Source organism: Lactuca sativa, chromosome 5, assembly GCF_002870075.4.
Source record: "Lactuca sativa cultivar Salinas chromosome 5, Lsat_Salinas_v11, whole genome shotgun sequence".
In the NCBI taxonomy this organism is placed as follows: domain Eukaryota; kingdom Viridiplantae; phylum Streptophyta; class Magnoliopsida; order Asterales; family Asteraceae; genus Lactuca; species Lactuca sativa.
Genome location: NC_056627.2, coordinates 240079342 through 240104907, shown reverse-complemented (window position 1 = coordinate 240104907; position 25566 = coordinate 240079342). Strand labels below are relative to the sequence as shown.

Below are 25566 nucleotides of genomic sequence, written 5' to 3'. Positions count from 1 at the left end.
GCGTGAGCTGAAGTCCGAACACTGCTGAATTACATTTTCACAGTCATGATTTGTTTTTATTTTAATATATATTAACTAGTTTATAACCCGTGAAACCATGGTTACAAAATTAATTAAACTTTCATGATAAAAATTTAAAACAATTAATCAATTATTTTAAATAAATTATTTATTAAGAGATATTTTTTAGTTATAAAAAATTATAAACGTTGATTCAAATAAGTACGTCACTTTATAATCTTTATTAATTTTATTTTATTTTTATTCTAATGTTACTTAATTTAAGGTAACTAAAGTGAAAATTTTAAAATTTAAAATTTGAAATAGATAATTAATAGGTTACCATATGACATGATATTAATTAAAAGTTTAGTAGTGTGACACATGGCAAAAGAAGAATTAACCTATTTTTCTAATAGGGATACACTTTGTATTTTAATAAGTTAGGTTTTTTTTATGTCAAAAAAAATTGAGCTTTTTAATAGATTACAACGGATCATACGTAACAACTGTTACGTTATATTTTCTAAATCTATGGATGTAGTATTCAAAATAATTGGATTTATCTTACAAAAAGGATTGATTAGCAGCGCAGTTTGTTGTCTGTTTGTAATCTCAATCGTTGTACGATGATAACTAAGATATTTTATTTAAAAAAATTGTTAAAAAAAAAACAAAAGCAAAACAAAATAAACTCACTTTAATTTCTTGTATTTTATCCCAAAATTCACAAATACCACATAATATTTTTCTACAAATGCATAAATACTTCCAAAATAAAAAAATCTTAAATTCTTTTTCTTTTTCGTAAATGCATAAATACTTCCGAATGCATAAAAAACCTTATGGATCTTGGTGTTTTAATTTTCATTGATTTGGTATTCAGGTATCAGTTCTATTATCATAGCTACCTATATGTATATTTTAAAGTTTTTATAGGAAAAAAACTTAATTATCTTAACAATTTTTGTAAAATAACATTTCTTACTATCACAGATACAGAGTTAGTTTTTATGAAAATATCTCTTTTTCAACATTCATGTACGTTATGATTTAGGGATCAAATAAAAGGTTGCTAAAATTAAATGTTAAGTTATGAAAATACCCAGGGTCATTTATCAATTGAACCCTAATACCTTTTCTCTCTTCCCCACCGTCAGCCTTCACACTCTTCCGGTTCGTCTTCGATCACCGTCTTGTCGGTTGTCTCCATCGTCGTCGTTGTCGTCTTCGATAAGCGTCTCCCCATCACTCCATGTATTTGAAACAAGTACGCTTTTGTTTTCAACACTACCATAGATCTCTTCCGATGGTTGTTTCTCATTTCTCGTTTCGGATTTCTTCGTTCTTGTCATTCTATTTGAAGCTGCAAGTGTTAAATGTCTTTTTTTACTGTTTGTGGTAGTACCTTGAATTGATAGTCAATACACGAAAAATAAGTGATCTCTGTCGATGTTAATCAGATTCCCTAAGGTGTAAAATCTGGTTTTTTCTATTGCATTGGTATGAATACGACGGATTCATATCTAGGTGTAAGGATTTAATTGACCCCTTTATCAATTAAACTAAGTTGAAGATAATTGAGAATAAATTAATTGTAATCAATCTTAGTGCAAATTTGTTTCATAATATTAGAGGGTGTTTGGCAAAGCTTAAAGTTTTAGCTTTTTGACTTATTACCGGTTCCTCACCGGTATAAGTCAAAAAAGGTGTTCGGATAAAAGCTTTGTTAAAATCAGCTTATAACTTGTTGGCACCTGAAATAAGTCATTTTCCATAAGTCACCTCCCCCTTATCAAAATCTCCTTATTTCACCCTTTAAAGAAATTGACCAATATAGCCCTTGCCCTAACGTTAAACATCGTCTCCATCTACACACAATGCTTCCGAATCGGGATTTGTTGTTTGCGTTCTCTTCCATCGTTGTTGCTTTTGTTGTCGAGCCATCCCTTCCCTGCTCGCCACCGGTATCCCTCTCGTCTCCACCGGCCGGAGATCGTCGCAGCCTAAAGGTTTGTGCTTTTTCCGTTCTCTTTATGTTTTCTTTCGTGTTTGTGTTGATGTCTCCAATTATCAATTTCTCTTGTTGCTGCTGTTAATTTTCTCCTTTCTCTTGCTGTTGTCAATTTCACTCCAGTGCTGTCGATTTTTTTTTGTTGTTTGACTTTGTGTTTTGTTGATTTTTTTTATTAGAATCGGTGCTGTCAATTTTTCCTTCTTTTGCATCTGATATGAAATCTGTATTGTTGTCAATTTTTTGGTTATCTCGATTTGTGTTGTGTTGATTTTTTTATTTTAATTTAAGCTGTCGATTATCAATAAAATTGTCAATTTGAATCTGATATATATATATATATATATATATATATATATATATATATATATATATATATATATATATATATATATATATCTCACAAATTAGGATGACTAAAGGTGTTTCCAAAAGTTGTATGACATGCTATTTTGGACTTATTTTATCGAATGACATGTGGAATTGGCAATGGCTTCATAGACAATATAAGAGGTTCATTTCGAGAATCACTTTATATATTTTTTACATCTTTCTTCTTACATGACTAATATCATTTCAATTGTACAATCTTCATCTAGTATAATACAATTTATGTATATCCTTAGCTACAAGGCTTTCATAAAATAACAACATACTTTATGTATGTTAAAATAAGATGTAATGTCAACTTAAGCACGTTGTTATTTTATAACCTTATATTTTTCCTTTAAATAGACTACCCAACTTCTATTTCTACTTTTGGACCTAATGAAACCGTAGTTGACCTAATGAAACTCTAATTAATCTAAAGACTTAGCTTTTGGGCCTAATTGGCGTGTTTTGGGTTGGAAACCCTAATTAGAGTTTAGAAAACCCTAATTTTGGAAGATGTTAGTTTTGGATTGTTGGGACCCGCGTTTGGACCAGTGGACTGAAGTTATGACTTATGCCGATTACATTGTATGTTGGCCTAGTAGAGTAATGGACTTAATGGGTGAAGTCCTTAATGGCTTAAGTGAGAACACTTAACCCTAATCGTCATTTTATGTGAGAAACCCTAATTTTGGTTGGGCCTTGAGTTGGGACTTGCTGATGGGTTTTAGTGATTGGGCTCTTTATGGGTCATCCAAGAACAAATATATGGACTAGAATATTTAGATTGGGCTTTAGGATAAGACCTATTGGACAGGCTTGGGCTGTGACATCCCCAAAATCTCGGCCAGAAAAGACCGATTTTCATTTATGCTGTTAAAATATTTTCAGAGTAAATCCTTTTGATTTGAAAGAGTTGCGGAATTTGTTCCCAGAAACAAAACATGATAAAACAATGTTTACCAAAGCATTTCATAAAAGAAATGTATTTTCATTATAATCAAAACTCGGGGTGTCATGTTCCGATACAGACCAATAAGCATAAACGATAACATTACAAGTCATTCAACAAATATAAACATATGCAGACTTGTAAACAAAACAACTTGATGGTTCATCCATCTCATGCCCTCGCGCCACTTCCTGTAATACAAATAAGACTGAGTGGGTCAGGCTTGGGAGCCTGGTGAGCATATAGGGTTTTCAACCCACAATAAATATTATATTTAATTTTCACCAACCAACAATAACTCAATTACCCATTCCCGTTATTCTCACTTTATGTCCCTAAGACAACTAACATAAGGGACCTAGTCTAAGAATATTTCATCGGGGCGACAACACATGCTTCGGGGGTACCTCAGCAATATAAGTCAAATAAGGCAACCATGAAAGGGATGGAGTACAGCGAATGAACACCCAAGTTCATTAACACCTACAGGTGGCGAACCTGCTAATGTTTCCACAAGACTATCCATAAAAGTATGTGGTCGTCATCTAAACTCCGCTAGATGACTAGATCAAACAACAACGAGGCCTCTCATATGTTTATTACACACCAACTATCTACCCATGTTCTACCCAACATATTAGTAGATAAAAATATACATTTGCATATATAGTTTAAAAACCTGTATAGCATGCTTTAATCAACACATATTTCACATAACAGACGAGGCACACACACACATAACACATATCTCATAGAGAATAAATCATATCTATGAGTTAGAAGAAAGTGAATACACATTCACACACATAACCACAAAATTATACACATAATACGTATTCCGTATAAAATACTTCATAATTATGTGTTAGAAGAAAGTAACTACACACTCACTTGATCAGAAGATGATCGGACAGCACTACGGCTTGCATAAGTAGTAATCCTCAGCAGATCTGGAAGATCTCCACAAAAATCGAACTTCTCGCGGACAGAGCTTCGGCTCGGGAACCGCACTTCTCGGGATCTTCGGGATCTCGGGATTTGCCTCGGGGCTCGAGAATAATACCGGGGCTTTGGGATATATTTGGCATGCAAATCGATGCAAAACGGGAGAGAGAAGAGAGAAAATTGGCAATTGGGTCGGCTGCCCTCGCATCCTATTTATAGGAGGCTGGAGCCTCGGAGTACGCGGGGCGTACTGGTCCGAATTCGTCACTGCGTTTGTCATCCGAAGTCCTCGAGTGCGAGTGTCGACACCTTCGTAGTACGCGGGGCGTACTTCGGATCGGATTGCTGACTCCCCTTCGAATAATGCCGGAATTAAAGATTAAAAATAAATACAAAATAATTAATAAACTTCGGAAATTCATATCTTCTTCATACGAACTCCGTTTTCGACGTTCTTTATATCCACGAGAAGGTGAGACTACGCTCTACAACTTTCGTTTAGACTTCGTCGGCTAATTTTGACTTTATTTTTATTATTTAATTTTTAATAGGCTGCGACAGAAAAACTTCGTTATAAATTCATAACTTTTTCGTTTGACGTCCGTTCTCGTCTAACTTTTTATCGCTTCGATACCAACAATGAGATCTTCGATTCTCATTTAGATTGTTTCGGCTAGAAACCCCTCGATCTCAAATCGAGTAAAGCAGGTTGCATACAACTAAGCCGAAACTTCGATAAATCATAACTTTCTCATACGAAGTCAGATTTGGGCGTTCTATATATATTCGGAAACCCCGTTCCAACTACTACAACATTATTCAAAGATATTAAGTTTATTTTACACTTAAATTTTGACGCTTATTTTTATTCTTAATTAATCAAACCACATAATTAAGCAATTAAGCACAAAACACATAATACTCAAATAATACAATCTTATTATTTCAACACGGGTTACAAAAGTTAACCTAGACCATTACATTGCTAAAAATGGCAAGCCCGGAAACACAGGCGTTACAATTCTCTCCACCTTAGAATGATTCCGTCCCCGGAATCACACATCAACAAATAAATGCGAATAGCGACTCAACATGTCACTCTCCGTCTCCCAGGTGAGATTCGGCCCATTCGTGTGTTTCCATCGGAGAAGCACTAACCCAACCATCTTGCGTCGCAACTTGTTAGTCTTTCGGTCAACAATTGCCTCTGGTTCTTCAATCAACCTTTTGTTATCATCAATTCTCAATTCAGAAATTGAAATTATATCGGGAACTTCTCCCGTGAACTTCCTCAAATAACACACATGAAAAGTGTTGTGAATTCCATTCAGTTCTTCGGGTAATTCGAGCTTGTAAGCTTGGTTCCCAATCCTCTGAAGAACTTTAAACGGTCCAATAAACCTTGGACTTAACTTTCCCCTTTTTATCAAATCTTATAAGTCCATTCCACGGCGAGACTTTAAGCAAAACCGAATCTCCAACCTCAAAAGTCATCGGTCTTCGCTTTTTGTCAGCATAGCTCTTTTGACGATCTTGAGCTGCTAACATTCTTTCCCTAATTATTTTCAACTTTTCAGCAGTTTGATGAACCATCTCTGGTCCCATAAACTGTTTTTCCCCAGCCTCAAGCCAACAAGACGGCGTACGACACTTCTGTCCATACAAAACTTGATAAGGTGCCATCTTAATGCTCGAGTGGAAACTATTATTATAGGAAAATTCTACCAAAGGTAAATGTTCATCCCAATTACCTAGGAATTCCAAGGTACATGCTCTCAGCATATCTTCAAGTGTTTGTATTGTTCTTTCACTCTGACCATCAGTCTGCGGATGGTAAGCTGTACTTAAACATAACTTGGTACCCATTTCCTCTTGTAGACTTTTCCAAAACCTTGAGGTGAAACGGCTATCACGATCCGATACAATCGTTAACGGAACACCGTGAAGCCTCACAATTTCCTTCACGTAAGAATTCGCAAGCTTTTCCATAGACCATTTCTCCTTGGCCGCTATGAAATGCGTGCTCTTAGTGAAATTGATCGACGACCACCCAAATCATGTCGTGACCATTCTTTGTTCTGGGCAGTTTAGTGACAAAATCCATAGCAATTTCTTCCCACTTACCCATAGGCACAGGTAAAGGTTCTAAACTCCCGTACGGTTTCTGATGTTGTGTCTTGACTCTCGCACAAGTCACACACTCAGCCACATACTTTGCAACGTCAAGCTTCATCGTTGGCCACCAGTAGTAGGGTTTCAGGTCCCTATACATTTTAGTGCTACCCGGATGAATTAAGTACATGGTTTTGGGAGCTTCTTCCATCAGAAGATCTCTAATTCCTCCTGACTTAGGTACCAAAATACGATCTTGGAATACCTTCAGTCCATGACCGTTTGTACCAAACACCAACGTTTTACCCAAACGTTCCTCCTTTCGGTCATTTTTCTCAGAAGCTTCCTCTTGAGCTTTCTTTATACTTTCCACAATGGTCGAGACAACTTCAATTCTCAACGCTCTTGGCCTCTTCCTTTCAAGATTGACTTTCCGACTGAGAGCATCAGCAACAACATTAGCTTTACCGGGGTGGTAAGTATCTCGCAGTCGTAGTCTTTAAGTAATTCTAGCCAGCGTCGTTGCCTCATATTCAATTCTTTCTGATTAAAGAGATATTGGAGACTCTTATGATCAGTAAAAAGTTTGCACTTCGTGCCATAGAGGTAATGCCTCCATATTTTCAGAGCGAAAACTACCGCTGCCAACTCCAAATCATGAGTCGGGTAATTCTTTTCATGCTCCTTCAGCTGTCGAGACGCATATGCTATCACCTTTTCTCTTTGGGTCAAAACACAACCCAATCCAACCCCAGATGCATCGCTATAAACAGCGAAGTCTTCAACTCCATCGGGTAGAGAAAGTATCGGTGCCTCGCATAGCTTCTTCTTTAGATTTTCGAATGCTTCTTTATGCTTATCACTCCAAGCATAAGTAGCTCATTTGTAGGTCAAAGCTGTTAATGGAGTAGCGATCGAAGAAAAACCTTGGATAAACCTGAGGTAATATCCGGCTAATCCTAAAAAGCTTCGAATCTCCGTGGGACTTTTCGGTTGTTCCCACTTCATCACAGCTTCAATCTTTGCTGGATCAACCATTATCCCTTCCTGGTTGACCACGTGACCCAAGAATTGGACTTCACGAATCCAAAAATCACATTTGGAGAACTTTGCATAAAGCTTCTCCTTCTTCAAAACTCCCAACACTTCTCGCAAGTGTCTGCCATGCTCCTCCTGGCTTTTCGAGTAAATCAGAATGTCGTCTATGAACACTTTCACGGATTTATCAAGGAAAGGATTACAAACCCTATTCATCAAATCCATGAACGCTGCCGGAGCATTGGTTAGTCCAAACGACATAACCAAGAACTCGTAGTGTCCATATCTAGTTCTGAATGCAGTCTTCTCGATATCTTGCTCTCTTACTTTTAGCTGATGATATCCTGACCTAAGATCGATCTTCGAGAAATACCTCGAACCTTGCAATTGATCAAACAGGTCATCAATCATCGGCAACGGATATCTATTCTTTATTGTTGCCTAGTTCAGCTCTCTGTAATCGATGCACATTCTCATACTTCCATCTTTCTTCTTTACAAATAACACCGGAGCTCCCCAGGGCGATGAACTAGGTCTAATGAAACATTTGTCCAATAACTCCTGAAGTTGCATCATCAGCTCCTTCATCTCTGTCGGTGCTAATCGATAAGGTGCTTTTGCTATTGGCGTGGTTCCTGGTAACAAGTCAATTCTGAACTCCACTTGTCTATCAGGTGGTAATCCAGGAAGATCCTCGGGAAATATTTCCGGATACTCACACACCACTGGAATACTCTGCATCACCTTCTTTTCCTTCTTAGCATCAATCACGAATGCTAAATATGATGTACATCCATTGGTCAAACACTTTCTGGCTTTCATTAGGGAAATGATTCCAGAATTCACTCGCCGTTTGTCCCCATACACCATAAACGAATCTTTACCATGCGGGTTTACTTTAACTATCTTCTTCTTGCATAAAATTTCGGCATCATTGGCGCTAAGCCAATCCATTCCCAAAACGATGTCGAAACCATTGAGATCAATGGGCAATAATTCCTCGTGAAACTTATTCCCATTAAGGTCAATTAAGATGTCTTTCATATGATGGCTAACAGGTACAAACTTGCCACTAGCTACTTCGACTAACAAAGCATTATCTAGTTTATCCACAGACAAAGCTAGCTTTCTACCAAACTCATGCGAAATAAAGAAGTAGTTGGCTCCAGAATCAAACAAAATTTGAGCAAGTAATTCGTTTATGAGAAAGGTACCTGAAGCGACATCAGCTTCATCTTTCGCAGCCTCAAGTGTCATCTGGAAGGCTCTCGCCTTCGGCTTTGGTGGAATGTTGGGCTTTGCTGCCTCCTTCTTCTTCGGACAGTCTTTCAAAATGTGCCCCTCTTCATTACAACCAAAACACATCCTTTTGTTGTTCGGACATTCATTGGCAAAATGTCCAACCTTTCCACACTTGTAGCAGGTTACATCCTCACTACATTTCCCAAAGTGCTTTTTCTTACACTTATTACACCACTTCGCTTCGCCTCCTTTTCCTCCAAACTTTTTCGAATCAGATTTCGAAAATTTGTTTTTCTTACCGGAACCAGATGTTCCCTCAAACTTTCTTTTCTCACCAACCTCAACCTTGTCGGTGGTTCTTCCCTTAATCATGTTCTCAACAGACTTGGCAGCCCAGATAGCTGCCTCTAGAGTAAGTGCCTGACGTACTGGCACCTCGTACTCCCATGGGAGTCCCTTCGCATACCGGTCCACCTTTGTCAGCTCATCTGGAACGATGCGCAAAGCAAACTCCATCTTATCGGTGAAGTTATTGGTGTATTCATCAACTGACATGCTGCCTTTCGTCAATGTCAGAAACTTGTTCTCTAGTTCCAATAGATTTTGAGCCGAGCAGAACTTGCGCTTGAACTGCACCAAGAACTCTGCCCAAGACAATTGCAGTGGCTCATTAGGGCTTAAAGTCTTCCCTAGAGTGTTCCACCAACGAACGGCTCCACCTCGGAACTGACGCACTGCATAGATAGTCTGTAACTTACCTCTGCAGCCACAAGTCATGAAGGCTAGCTCCATTTCGGAGATCCAATCCATAACTCCAATCAGATCCTCTTTTCCATTAAAGGTCGATGGTTTGCAAGTCAGAAAGTCCTTATACTTGCATCCCATTCCATCATTCCTTCCATCACGGTTGTCTTGCCTAACTATCGGTGGGTTGGCTGGACCAACAAACCCACTGAAGTTTCCACCTTCCGAGTGCCCTTCATTTAATTCAGGCTCTTCCACACGAATTGACAGTTCTTCACGATTCTGATGAAGCAACCGTCTAGTTTCATCCATCTGACGATCCAACAACATCTGAATCATCATTTGCACACCAGCCATGGTTATTGGCTCAGGTGCTGCTGCTACGATAGGTATTTGTTCAATCACTGGTGGTTGATTCCTGTTTTCGTCAGCATTTCCAACTCCACTTCTTGTTCTCACCATTTTGATCTACACACCGAATAAGGTGAAATTAGATCCTTAATCATGATGGATATTCAAATCATCCTTATCACTCCGAAACATTTACATGCTAGTTCTAATATCGTAGACGCACGCTTAGAATCCTACACACATAAGGTTTCTAGATCCGGTCGGCAACAGACCATAGATTCGAACAAATAATATCATATATGACAACATATAACATTTAGCATATAAAGCATTTTAGGCAACTTTCCTAAAATAAACTAGTGCTCGTGTCTAAAACACAACAGGCACACATCTCAAAACTTCACTTAGCATTCTAAGTTTAAGTCTAGAAATCTTACAAATTCCTAGTTCGCTTAAACTAATGCTCTGATACCAACTGTGACATCCCCAAAATCTCGGCCAGAAAAGACCGATTTTCATTTATGCTGTTAAAATATTTTCAGAGTAAATCCTTTTGATTTGAAAGAGTTGCGGAATTTGTTCCCAGAAACAAAACATGATAAAACAATGTTTACCAAAGCATTTCATAAAAGAAATGTATTTTCATTATAATCAAAACTCGGGGTGTCATGTTCCGATACAGACCAATAAGCATAAACGATAACATTACAAGTCATTCAACAAATATAAACATATGCAGACTTGTAAACAAAACAACTTGATGGTTCATCCATCTCATGCCCTCGCGCCACTTCCTGTAATACAAATAAGACTGAGTGGGTCAGGCTTGGGAGCCTGGTGAGCATATAGGGTTTTCAACCCACAATAAATATTATATTTAATTTTCACCAACCAACAATAACTCAATTACCCATTCCCGTTATTCTCACTTTATGTCCCTAAGACAACTAACATAAGGGACCTAGTCTAAGAATATTTCATCGGGGCGACAACACATGCTTCGGGGGTACCTCAGCAATATAAGTCAAATAAGGCAACCATGAGGGGGATGGAGTACAACGAATGAACACCCAAGTTCATTAACACCTACAAGTGGAGAACCTGCTAATGTTTCCACAAGACTATCTAGAAAAGTATGTGGTCGTCATCTAAACTCCGCTAGATGACTAGATCAAACAACAACGAGGCCTCTCATATGTTTATTACACACCAACTATCTACCCATGTTCTACCCAACATATTAGTAGATAAAAATATACATTTGCATATATAGTTTAAAAACCTGTATAACATGCTTTAATCAACACATATTTCACATAACAGACGAGGCACACACACATAACACATATCTCATAGAGAATAAATCATATCCATGAGTTAGAAGAAAGTGAATACACATTCACACACATAACCACAAAATTATACACATAATACGTATTCCGTATAAAATACTTCATAATTATGTGTTAGAAGAAAGTAACTACACACTCACTTGATCAGAAGATGATCGGACAGCACTACGACTTGCAGAAATAGTAATCCTCAGCAGATCTGGAAGATCTCCACAAAAATCGAACTTCTCGCGGGCAGAGCTTCGGCTCGGGAACCGCACTTCTCGGGATCTTCAGGATCTCGGGACTTGCCTCGGGGCTCGAGAATAATACCGGGGCTTCAGGATATTTCTGGCATGCAAATCGATGCAAAATGGGAGAGAGAAGAGAGAAAATTGGCAATTGGGTCGGCTGCCCTCGCATCCTATTTATAGGAGGCTGGAGCCTCGGAGTACGCGGGGCGTACTGGTCCGAATTCGTCACTGCGTTCGTCATCCGAAGTCCTCGAGTGCGAGTGTCGACACCTTCGGAGTACGCGGGGCGTACTCGAGTACGCGGGGCGTACTTCGGATCGGATTGCTGACTCCTCTTCGGATAATGCCGGAATTAAAGATTAAAAATAAATACAAAATAATTAATAAACTTCGGAAATTCATATCTTCTTCATACGAACTCCGTTTTCGACGTTCTTTATATCCACGAGAAGATGAGACTACGCTCTACAACTTTCGTTTAGACTTCGTCGGCTAATTTTGAGTTTATTTTTATTATTTAATTTTTAATAGGCCGCGACAGAAAAACTTCGTTATAAATTCATAACTTCTTCGTTTGACGTCCGTTCTCGCCTAACTTTTTATCGCTTCGATACCAACAATGAGATCTTCGATTCTCATTTAGATTGTTTCGGCTAGAAACCCCTCGATCTCAAATCGAGTAAAACAGGCTGAATACAGCTAAGCCGAAACTTCGATAAATCATAACTTGCTCATACGAAGTCAGATTTGGGCGTTCTATATATATTCGGAAACCTCGTTTCAACTACTACAACATTATTCAAAGATATTAAGTTTATTTTACACTTAAATTTTGACGCTTTTTTTATTCTTAATTAATCAAACCACATAATTAAGCAATTAAGCACAAAACACATAATACTCAAATAATACAATCTTATTATTTCAACACGGGTTACAAAAGTTAACCTAGACCATTACATTGCTAAAAATGGCAAGCCCGGAAACACAGGCGTTACATGGGCCTAATTAGGAAAATTGGGCCATAGATGGGCCATAACTGGGCCTTGATGATTATGAGATATTGGACCATTGGATTGCCAAGTGTTTGGACCAGAATAAATGGTTGGGCCTTAAGGTAAGACCATGTGAGGGGTTTGATCCCAATTTGGGAAATTGGGCCATAGTTGGGCCTTGGTTGATTATTTGACTTTTGGGCCTTCAGAGTATGAGTTTGGACCTTAATCTTGGACCAAGATAGGTTAGGGGTAAAATGGTCATTTTACCCTTATTGGGGATTTTGAAGTTATGTATTGGAAGCCCAAATGGTTAATTGGGTTTTGTTTTGATGTTGACAGCTTGGGGATCTGTCAACCAACAGCCTGAGATTTATTCGTGGGACTTCAGCAGTGTGAGGTGAGTCTTCTTCTATAGGAACGGGTCTAAGGCACAAATGTCGGCCTGCTTATGTGTGATAGTAAATTCCAGACTAAGGTTCGATGTCGGGCAGTGCCCAATGTAGGTTTATATGTTTTCGGACTTCGGTCCGATGTTGGGACTAGCCCGAGGAATGTTTACATATTTATGCTTTCTGATTATGTCTATATGTTACTGGATTTCGATCCGATGTCGGGTAGTGTCCGAGGGATATTTGTATGCTTGATGTTTTCATGATTCTTGCATGTGCTTGTTTTTTATGTTTCCGGACTTCGGTCCGATGCCGGGGAAAGCCCGATGAATGTTTGTATGCTTCCGGACTTCGGTCCGATGTCGGGGTAAGCCCGATGAATGTTTATGTGTTTGTGTTTATATGTATTTGTTGATATGCTTATATATACCGATCTTTTCTCGATATCGGGCGGGGCCCGATGCTGGTTTTCTGTCCGATGACGGGCGGGGCCCAATGCCGGACTTCGGTTCGATGCCGGACGGGGCCTGATGTAGTGGGCTAGGCTCAAGATTTTTTTCAACGAATTTATTAAAAAAACTGCGATTTTTAAGAATATAAAATAATAAAAAAAAATTGTGATCTCTAAGTATTTTCTTTATGCATTTTTATGATTTTTAAGGGTTTCCCTTCCCTATATATATATATATATATATATATATATATATATATATATATATATATATATATATATATATATATATATATATATATATATGCCGAAACACTAGTTTTCTTATCGTTAACATGTTTAATGTAATCGTTCATTTCTTAAGCAAACAAGATACATCGCCAACTACATATATTATATTTTGTATTTGTTTAATGGGATACAAAACGAATGAATATAAATAATCATTGTCTCAACTGAATGAAAAAAACCACTGTTTTGTTCATTTGCTTTGTAAAAAGAACAAAAATCATGTTTAAATTCATTAACTTATTAAATAAGAAAAAGTAAATGAATTTTTGTTGAACAGATTATGAACTATGTTTAGTATGTTTACCTTTATATTTTAATAATAACTCTAAGTTTAAAAATAAAAATGTTAAATGACATCTTAAATAAATTTATTTAAAATTTTACAATATATTTTATTTGTATTTTATTTTAATATAATATAAATTAAATAGAAATCTTTGAAAAAAACCATATTATTAAGCTTATAACAAAATAAATAACTATAAGGTTTAATAATATATATTAAAAAATTTAAAGGTTTAAATTACAAGTATGATATATTTAGGGGCTATTTCGTAAACAAACAAAGCAATTGTGATTTCAGGCAATTGAAAGCGTCGGATTTTGTGCAAGGAAACTTCACCATCTTGATTTTGTGCGCTTAAAATCCCCCTCGACGGATCTGTTTGATTTTCTCCCATCGATATCGGCACAACTCCCGTTTCCCACCGGCGGTCGTCCTCACCGTTGCCGGCGTCGCCAACCCTCTTCTCCGTTCAAGGTAAGCTTCTGGCCCGATTGCTTTGTTTGTTCCAAAGTTTTTCTGGTTCTGTTTGCTTCTTCCGATCTGTTTCACAGATCCGATTTGTTGTTGTAATTGAGTTGTGGATGCCATTTGTGTTCATGCAATTTTTTCTCTATCCCTCTACTTTTCAATTCCGATTTTGCTGCTCGTCTTTTTTGTGAGGATCGATATTTTTTTTTACCTCGTTTTTTTGTTGCTGTAAAGAATTGCAGGTACACTTCTGCCATTTATACATTCTATTTTTTTTGCTGCTCGTTGATTTTACAGTTCTTATTTGTTTGTTTGTTTTTTCTTTTACTGTTTGTGGTAGTACCTTGAATTTATAGTCAATACACGAAAAGTAAGTGCTCTCTGTTGCTGTTATTGTTTAATCAGATTCCCCAAGGTGTAAAATCTGTTTTTTCCCATTCCATTGATATGGATACAGTGGATTCATTTCTAGGTGTGAAGATTTAATTGATATTCTTATAAGTTAAGCTAAGATGAAGATAATTGAGAAGGAACTAGAATGAGATCGATTGTAGTCAATCTTCTTGCACTGTTGCAATGTCATTTATGTCGTAAAATATGAATCAAATTTAGAAAGATCCAAATTACAATTGATCTAATGTTATTAGACATCATATTGTAGGTTAGTTTTCCAGCTTTAACAGTTGAAGCTCCAAAACATCACCTTCCAATATGTTCTTATAGTTCTACACATTGTGTCTGTTTTCTTGTTAATTTTGCATATATTACTCATGCATTCGTCTCTCAACTCCGAGTTGTACCTTTTAAAAAGTGTAAACCAGATAAAGAAAAAGCTATTGACAATAATTTAATGATAAATAATTTTGTGACAATTTTAAAGGTAGTGTGTACTGATTTTTAGGATAGCTCTAGTCTTATATGTATGCATAGTTGCATACATTGTTGTTTGGTAGTTTTTGAGATGGTATTAAACTATTAATAGCTTAAAAAAGAAAACATGTATATAAATTTATTAGGCAAAGAATACAATTGTTGAAATTATAGATGATAGTTTTCTTAAATGATTTTATATTTTTATCAATAAACAATTTGAGTAAAGGGTATTATTTTTAGTCATAAAAACAAGTGTTCTTTGTTATTTGGACAAATTTTGCTAATAACATGTTAAAAATGCCATTTTTTCGGTTTCTTCACATCCCTGTTACCCTTGCTGACGTGGCTTGGTGACTGGGCATTTCTAAGTGTGACACTTATTGAAGTACAAAAAAAAGAACAGTAGACAAATAAAATAAGTACATTGTTATTTTATAACCTTATCTTATTTTCTTTAAATAGACTACCCAACTTTGATTTCTACTATTTTTTTTTGCAGATATCGTGAATGGGCTATTTTTAATCCAGCTAAAAAACTGAATGATCATTCATAAATAATCGGAAATGAGTTTATTTCTAAAGCTTAAGCACCATTTACCCCATGGATTTCACACACGTGCTCCAATAATTTCCCTCAATTCCATAAACTCAACATGGTTGACCAGAAACTTCAGTCAACCCGCAAAACAAACACAAGAACACGAAGAAGAAGAAATAGAAATCGACCAAAAACGTCTCCCAACCGATTACGACCCCACAACATTCGATCCAACCGAACACCGGAGCCCACCAACAGACCGTGTTTGGAGACTCGTGGACGAAATGTCATCGCTCACATTACTCGAAGTGGCCGAACTCTCTTCAATTATGATGAAAAAAATGGGCATGAAAGAGCCGCCGGTGGTGGCGGTGATGAAACCGGGTGCCGCCGGTTTGGCCGCCGCAGGAACTGGCGGTGGGCAGGCGGCGGCTAAGGAGGAGGTGAAGCCGGAAAAGTCGGTTTTTGAATTGAAGTTGGAGTCGTTTGAAGCGGCTTCGAAGATTAAGATTATTAAGGAGGTTAGGAGTTGTACTGATTTAGGGCTTAAGGAAGCTAAAGATTTGGTTGAAAAGGCACCGGTTGTGTTTAAGAAAGGGGTGAGTAAAGAAGAATGTGAGCAAATAATTGAGAAAATGAAAGGTGTTGGTGCTAAAGTTGTGATGGAGTAGTGAAAAAGTATGATAAATTTGAGGTGTTTTTGTTTTGTTTTGTTGTAGGATTTAGTGGCATATTTATAGTTGATGTGTGCTTCTGAACCATTTCTAAAAGGGGGAAATTTGGATTATTTTTTTTTGACCCTTTTGGGATGTATGCAAGAGCAAGATTTAATAATGTGATATGCTTCTTTGATGGTGTTTTGGTTGCTGATTTTGTTATACGAAATAACTTTTAGTTACTTTTGTTGAACTGTTGAACACATGTATACAAATAAAAACTATTTGTAGGTATAAATTTGAGTGTATAAGAAACTAGTAATAATTGGTTTTTGAATGCTTGACAAACGGATACCACATTCAATTTTTTGATTTTTTAGAACAAAGAAATGATTACAACTTTCAACTTTGCAATTATGTATGTTACATTGTATATAACGTCATGACGTTATATTATGGCAAATAAATTATAATTATTGGTCTATTTTTGCATTTAATTTAAGTTGTTTTCAAATAAATTATAATTATTAATTTATTCTTTTGCGGTTTTGATTGATGGGCCATGGATTTAATGCTTGATTGGGATAGGAAGAGAGAGTATGAAAATGATCCCAATGACCTTTCAAACTATGTACTTTCGAAAGTATTTTCTCACATGGATCAACAAAGACTACACCTACCATATTTATGAACACTTTTATTTCACAACCATTTTTTTTCATATTTCCTCAAACTTAAAACTTTCTAAATTTAGTATGTTCTCATTTGTTTGATCAAATGAGTTGCAAGCACTACGCATTTTGTACGTATCTTGTTTTAGTATGTTCTCATTTGTTTGATCAAATGCGTTGCAAGCACTACGCATTTTATACGTATCTTGTTTTGTCAAGTGATGTTGTTTTATTTTTAAACAATTAAAAAGAGTTTTGAATTTTTTATTCTTTGAATGTTTTTTCTTGATATAATGTTTATATTAGGACATCCTTAATGAGGGTTAAATGAGAAAAGTTGAATGAAATATCAACTAGTGTTGGGATTATTATGTTGCGTCATGGGCTCGGTCCTTAGCGCAGTTTTGATTGTCGGTATTGGGTCTGTCCAACCGTGCATGTTTTGTTCTAGGGTTTAGTATATAAGCTGCATGCATGCAGTCTTTGTAGTTAGCGCTTTCATTATTTCTCATTGAGTTTTTGTAAACCCTAGCTCGCCTCTACAGTGGAAGTTCTTCATCAAGCTCTGCTGAGGCGTGACTTTATGTGAATCATAAGCACATCTTTGATTCTATTATGTGTTCATATCATTATTGTGTTTGTCTTGTTTGATTTTCATATTCATACATGTGAAAGATCTAATCGATCTAAGTTTTATTCTCATCAATTAGTATCAGAACAAGAGACTGTGTAATTCATACACATCTCTTCTGTCGAAGAAGCTATTAGGGTTTTTAATTCCGCATTGATTGATATTAATTGAGCCGTCATTCCATATTGACGTATCTCATTAATCGTTGATCTAACCCTAACGATATATTACAAGTCTGATCTTAAACAGGTAATCGATCAAAAGTCATTACAATGTCCATGGATGATTCTCAAACCAACCAATCAACATCTCCAACAGCATTGGTTCTACGACAAGGATTCCAATCTTGTATACTCAAGATTATGAAGTTTGGCGCATCACTTTGAAGATTATGTGATTGGATCGGAGGATAATGGGTGCTTGATCTGGGAAGCGATCACTGTTGGCCCATTCGCTCACTCAAGCACCTTGTGACAACCCGAAATTTTCATTCGTATAAACTCCGCAATCAAGCACATTAAAAAAATTAGCCAAATTAATCCCAAAACATTTTTGGCCGGATTTAAGCCCGTTCGAGTATTTATTAAAAATTTTCGGCGAACGAACAATTAAATGGAAGTGTATGTTAGGTGTTTTGTATAACGATAAATCAATTAACACCTTGACTAGGTGTTTACGACCAAACAAGGGAGTTTGGACCGCAAACCCCAAAGGCTATATATATGGCACTTGGCCATTTTCCTTCATTTCTTCCATTTCAAGCTAGAGAAAACCCGATTTCTCTCCCAAGGATCTTCAAGCTTTCGTCCCAAACTTCGCATAACGTAAGTGCTTTTATCCTAGAGTATATTAAGGTGTGTCATACTTCCATGTATCAAGAAATCACCTATGAAACACCAAGAACAAGGTGTTTACGGTCCAAGATGTTCTTGGACCGTAAACCCTAAAAAGGGTGCCAAAGTGTACCCAAGTTCATTCTAATCCTTAACAACTAGCATAGATCCTTTCCTTGATAAGTTTAGCACTTGAAAACACCAAAAATCCCTCAAGAACATGAGTTTACGGTTTGGGGACCTCCCCAAACCGTAAACACCTCCCAAAGGGTGTTTTGATGCCCTTAACACCTTGTATGGCTTGTATATGTGACTAGGACTTTGCATGCTTAGCCTAGGCGCACCAAAACATGAAAGGAAGGGGTAAACATGAGTTTACGGCCGTAAACTCATGTGTTTACTGCCGTAAACTCCCCAAGGAGTGGTCTAAGGACCGTAAACTCCATAAAGTGTCCATTTTGAGCCTTAGTCACTTCCATAGCCCTTGATTCGAGTCTAGCATAATTCCTTGAGTGAGATAAGACCTTTAAACACCCCATGGCACCACTACCATGAGTTTACGGCCGTAAAATCATGGGGGTTATGGTCCAAAAACCATAAACACCCCTAAGGGCCATCATTTGAAGAGTAAACTCCAATGTGAGGCCATACTCTCTTTATATGCAACCCTTGGTACTCCTAGCACTTGTAGCAAAGTGTTTTCATGCTGTAGGATGTCCTTAATTGCATAATTAGTTATTAAATGACTAATTGGATACTTAAATGTATCATTACATGTTAAATAGGATTCGCGTGTGTGTTCAAGTCCTCACTTGACACTTAGCATCCTATACCGTCCGTTCATCTGAATCGCCCACGTCAGGTGAGTTCATACCCCTGAATTAACCTTTTAAATGATGTTAACTGCTTTTATGGGGGGGGGGGGAATACAAGTTGAACTATACGGTTATTAGATCAATCGCATGTGATTAATAACTGCATAACAAAATAGATTTTTGCATGTTAAACTGCTTTATCCAGCTAAAGGTTTTCAAATCATGTTTTCGAGTCTCATTAAAGTATAAATATCCCTTTTTAGATTATTAAAGATTTTCCAAAGGTTTTCAAAGCTTGTTTTATAAAAAGACATCAAGTTATAAATTCTTATTCATAAGTTTTCCAAAGGTTTTTACCAAATTTTCTTTTATGCTTTTATATTATAAAATTCATGCCCATTTATGTATAGTTATATAAGTAATGTTTAAAGGACTTATGTAACATCCCAAAAATACGAGCCAAAAATTTCATTTTTAAAAACACATAATTAGCAAAACATTAGTAATAAAACATACACTGATCATATCATTTCATAAAAGTGTGCGTGTCTGGAAATCAGTTTATAAAAACATAACTACATCAGAGTACAATCCCCAGGAAGATCTCATAGTGCGGAATACAAAGCGTGTGTGTGATGTGTCGCTACCGCGCCAGCTCCTTCCCCTTCGAAGAAGATGTTCCTGAAAACAAAACTGAAAGCTATAAGCACGAAGCTTAGTGAGTTCCCCCATCATACCACATATCATACATATTGCCGGGCAATTCTGGGGTGCCCGACTTACCCGGTACGGCCATTCTGGGGTGCCGACCTACCCGTGTCAAGCCATTCTGGGGTGCTTACTACCCATGTCAAGCCATTCTGGGGTGCTGACTACCCACCGGCCCTAACAACCGATCCCCGGGGGCTATTTCACCCCTTATTGCTACTATCACATATATCATAACATAACATATTATCAGACATATATGGGGTGTCTGACTACCCTTCGGTCCTAACAACCGAAATCTACTACTATCACATATATCATAACATAACATATTATCAGCCATATCTGGGGTGCCTGACTACCCTTCGGTCCTAACAACCGAACTCTACTACTATCACATACCACATATCATGCTAGCATATAACATATCAGGTAGTAGCAAGCCTAAACGATATCATAAAGACAATCATCTATCATACGTCTCCTACTGGTGGGTCGGCATTGTGGCCTTAGACCCACCGCTACTGGAAGGTAACTCACCTCGTAGTAGCTGCTGATCTGTGTGGGAACGGTCTGTCTGCTGCTGCTGCTCCGGAAATCCTCTGGCTGTAATTCCCACCAAACACTTAGTCAAATACTGCTAACCGACCTCAGGGTAAACTGACCATTTACCCTTAACCAAACCATGAGTCAAAGTCAAAGTCAACTTCCAGTTGACCCGACTCGCCGAGTTGGCCTGTCAACTCGCCGAGTCCCTATCCCTTTGTCTGACCACTATCCCGTCTCTACTCTTCGAGTTTGGCATTGACTCGACGAGTTTTCCTTCTAAGCTGATGACCAACGTCCTTCATTCTACTCGCCGAGTTGTATGAACAACTCGTCGAGTTCGTCTTCATCTAAAGAACACTCTATGCTGAGACTCGCCGAGTTGTATGAACAACTCGCCGAGTCCGTTCTTGAGGCAAGAAGATTGCCTTGAACTCGCCGAGTCATGGCATTGAATCGCCGAGTTACTACATGGGTGAGTTTGGCTTCCCACCCACTGAGTCACACCCTATGACTCACTACTCCAACCCACAAACACGAAAAGGGGGAAAACTCGGGGACTCGCGACTCGAATCGCTGAGTCAGATGAACGACTCGCCGAGTCTGCCGCATGCAAATACTATACATGCGATTCTGCTTGAATCCAGCCCATGCCATTCATAGATCTGGGTTTCTAGGGCCTGTTTAACACGTAAAGTTTCCAACTTTACGTGTAAATAAACACCCATGAGGGTTTTAGGGATCAAAATGCACCAAAAGAGTAGATCTAGGGCTTTCATGCACTATGGCTCCATAAAGGCAGTAGATCCAAGCTCCTGGAGCTCAACCATGCCTAGATCTAGAGGCTAAACAACTTATTATCAACTCTAATACACAAACAAGCTTGGGGAAAGGCTCAAGAAGGACTTTCATGGAGCTACAAGGGATAATAAGCATGAAAATAGAGGGAAACTGAGTTATACCTCAAGGAAATCACTGAAATAACACCAAGATGTTTGGCCTCCTTCTTCTCTTCTTGATCTACTCTCCTTTTCTCTCAAAATCTTCAAGAAAACACACCAAAGCACTTCAATCTCACAAGGAACAAGGGTTGGACGATATAGGGAGCTCTGAGGGTGAAGGGGGCGAGCTTGGGGCGGATAAGAGGGCTTAAATAGGGTGCAAGCCCTTGAAATTTAGGGTTTCATCAGACATCGGAGACTCGTCGAGTCGCCAACTTAAACGTGTTCCAAATCCCGTCTCTACTCGGCGATTCGGGCCTACAACTCGCCGAGTCCAAGGCTAAAATGAAAAACACTAAGATAAGTTTTACGTACCAGGAACCAGGTGCTACAACTTAGGAAGGCCAGCTCACCCTACCTCCTTTTCCTTGTTTGGATGTGGCTCTAGGGTATCGGTTATCCGTCCGAAGGTCGTTTAAATATTAGTTATATATCATGTATACATGTATGGTCATAAAAGTTCTTTCAGCCAGTTCATCTCCTTTGGGTAGCAAAGGCATCCTTCCATTATTCATATTTCTAGAACACTAGTAACTATTATAGGAATAGTTAGGAGATTCTATTTACTCTTTCACACACACTCTCTCTCTCTCACTCACTCTCTCTCTCTCTCTCTCTCTCTCCCTCTCCCTCTCTAGTACGACAAATTACTCAGGAGTCAGTTCATTCGTGAGTCTATACTATTATTATAATATTTTAAATAGAATGTGACACACTATTTCCCGATACGACGCTTCATAGCGCCATCGCCGTGTAACCAGAGTCTCCTGGAGGGAGAGCGGACATCATGTGTATAGATCTGTATGGGACAGACACTCCCGCATCCTGACTGCTAGCTACAGTCCGAGCCGGTAAGGCCCATGGGTGACATAATGTTACTAAATCTACGCGTGACCCAGAGGGTCATCAAGGATTCCATCGTCAGTCAGCATGGTTATATACGAGTTCACATTCACCCTTTTATTCTCCTTTAGACCGAGCCAGGCTTATTGTTCATTCGATAACCTCCTGGAGTCTAGGTTTTACTTATTTTTAGACTTTGCTAGGCGTATTGTTCATTCGATACCCTCCTAGAGTCTATGTTTTATTCTATTTTAGACTGAGCCAGGCGTATTGTTCATTCGATACCCTCCTGGAGTCTATGTATTATTCTCCTTTAGACTGGGCCAGGCGTATTGTCCATTTGATACTTTCCTAGAGTCTATGTATTTATTTACCTTTTTAGACTTTGCAAGGCGTCCCGCCTGAAGTCTATGATTTATTTACCTTTAAGCTTTGCGAGGCGTCCTACCTGGAGTCTAGGTTTTATTTACTTTTAGCCAACAGTGTTTCTGCTGAGGTAAAATATTATTTTTCCCTATTATTTATACTTGTGACTTTTCTCACAATTCCTTTAAAGTAAAAACTATATTTTGATAATGATAGTACTTTTGGGGAAATTACTCCTTAAACATAAAACCGTCGGGTCTTGGTAGAAGACTGCTTTTAATAGAGATACTCCTTGGTGTAAACACAAAACAATTGGGTCTTGGTAGAAGACTACTTTTATTTAGAAAATATAGGATTTTCTGGAAAGAATTCTAATACTCTGTAGATTCTAAACTACCATCTTTCATGAGGTTATTTTGAATAAAAATGTGTATTTATACTAATGTCATTAAATACTTATGAATTCACCAGCATTATAAAAACGTTGATACTCGCTTTCAAAATAACTTGTATTCTCAGGTCATCGATAGACAGGTACATCCCATGAGCTTTTGCAAAGTCAGCCTAGAACCGAGCTGCACTCTATGTTATTCTCTGTATTTACTTTGATATTATTGTATAATGTAACCTATGTAAAATTATTACTATTAATGCAATCGTTGTTGTACTTTGATTACTATACTGCATATATTGTGATACTTGACATGACGTCCTCCACCCCATAACGTTTCCGCCGTTCCGGTTTTGGAGTGTGACAGATTGGTATCAGAGCATTGTTTATAGTGAGCTCAGTATATCTAATCATAAAAGATATACAGCCTATGAATACATTGGGATAAAACACTACGACCAAGAATTATACTTTAAAATATAACCATATTTTACAAATGTATAAGAACATCCAGAATCTAAACACCCGGACAAAGTATCAGAAGAAGAACAAGAATAAAAGTCTTTGGATGTTGACCATTACTGTCAAACCTGGGCAGTTATGTAATCGTAAGCTGGAATAAATATAACCTGATCAACTATATTTATTCAAGATGAGATGAACGTGTGCTTGGGAGTGATGGTGGTGTTGCAACAGGTCAAAAACTTACCAAATAGGAATGCTAGAGCCAAACATAAAGTTTAAAATACTATAGGAGTATTTTAGGATACTAAAAGATTTACAATAATCCCATAATCATGTTCAGAAGTTAAGAATCAAGCATGTAATTAAAATACCATAGGGGTATTTTAGGAACCATAAATAACCTTGCGTGAAAACTAAAAAGATCCTTATTGATATACCTATGTCTACATAGTGTATACTCCCAAGGTTATATATAATAAGGATCTCATAGGCTAAGAATGTGTGGTTTCGCCCTACTTCCTTTTCCTTGTTTGGATGTGGATATAGAGTAGTATCACATATTCGAAGGCCTATCAGATCTAAGTTATATATGATTTGTATACACTGTGGAATTGTAGCAGGACTCGATATGGATCACCCAGTGAAATGTTTTAATAATCTCTTAGGATTCTTTAGACATTTCCATTCTCGCGTGAAACCCTTTAGAAAACCTTATCCACTTCAGTGAGCGGCAGGAGAGTCGATTCAGACCCAGAAGAGGTCCATTGAGAAGGTTTCCAATTAGGAAATAGATGAACCAGGAGGAGACTGTTGAAACCACTATGTGCCTATACCTTTTAGGGACAGCAGTGGGAAATCCGCCTGAACTCCCGAGATTCCAGTCATCCATCATAAAGTGATGACACTCAGAGTCGGAATCGGAAGTAAGGCGGAGCAGAAAATCAATATGTCTACAAGAGCAAAGAACCCTAGGTAAGTACCTGAAGGAAACCAACACCGATTTCAGTCAGGGATAAGAAGTGGACAGAGGGAGCCAATGCATGGAACCCGAGAAGTGTCTTTTCCTCCTTATCTTCACGCTAATAAATCCATAAAATAATACAATTTAGTGAGTTAGTGGTTACGCTACTCACACTATGTGCTAGGCAAACCGTTTTTCCCGTCGCCGTTAGTACGAATAAATCGGATCTCAAAACCTCGATTGAGAGTGTTTAGCCATAAGTTTTCATGAGCCTTTTCTTCCGTGGTTTTCGTTCCAAACTTCTCTCAGATCCTTTCAAAACCGGAGAGCGAACCTCTCCAGTTTAAAGATAACTTAATAGGAACGACACCCATTTTATGGCTTTCCGATGCACTTACTCCTACCTTGTTACCCAGACTGCATCGTAGGGATGTAGGTCGGCGCTCAGATAACCATAATCCGAGGCGCGGAAAATTTTTATGCCTATCATAGTAAAGAAAGTTTCGTCTAAGGTTAACCACTGTCTCTCATCAGCTTGTGTTCCTTTTTCGTGTAGGAAAAACCATGCCTCCGAAGAAGCATAACCAACCCGTTAGTAAGACACCGGTCCTTCTATTCGATGAAGCTACGTTTCAAGCTGCAGTCTCAGCAGCCGTAGCAGCTGTCATGGCTCACCTGAATGCTAACAACGCCAACGTTAGCAGGAGCCCTATTGTCACACCCCAAAACCGATAACGGCGGAATTCGTTTCGGGGTGGAGGACGTCATGTACAGTATCATCACAATTGCATAATAGTAAAAACAAGAAACATACAACCATTGCATTTACTTAGTGAATTTAATCACATGTGTGTTTTTGTAATGTTTAACAATCACCCAAAAGTAAATCAAAAATAAGAGATGGGTCTTGTGTGCTCCACCTTCTCCAAAAATGTTGCGTCTGTACCTGTCTATCTTTGACCTGAAGATACAAGTTATTTTGAAAACGAATATCAGCATAAAGCGGGTGAGTTCATAAGAGTTTAGTGTG

The 25566-nt window shown here is 37.9% G+C and overlaps 1 protein-coding gene across 1 annotated transcript; it reads left to right on the top strand.

Annotated features, from left to right (window-relative positions):
- Positions 1 to 14053: 14053 nt before the first annotated feature.
- LOC111897918 (uncharacterized) lies at positions 14054 to 16514 on the top strand. Its single transcript, XM_023893874.3, has 2 exons — positions 14054 to 14244; positions 15611 to 16514. The coding sequence occupies exon 2, from the start codon at positions 15676 to 15678 to the stop codon at positions 16318 to 16320; it is 645 nt and encodes a 214-aa protein (XP_023749642.2). The 5' UTR covers positions 14054 to 14244; positions 15611 to 15675; the 3' UTR covers positions 16321 to 16514.
- Positions 16515 to 25566: the final 9052 nt, after the last annotated feature.

Coding starts and splice junctions, on each gene's coding strand:
- LOC111897918 (XM_023893874.3), top strand. CDS start 15,676: ATGAGTTTATTTCTAAAGCTTAAGCACCATTTACCCCATGGATTTCAC.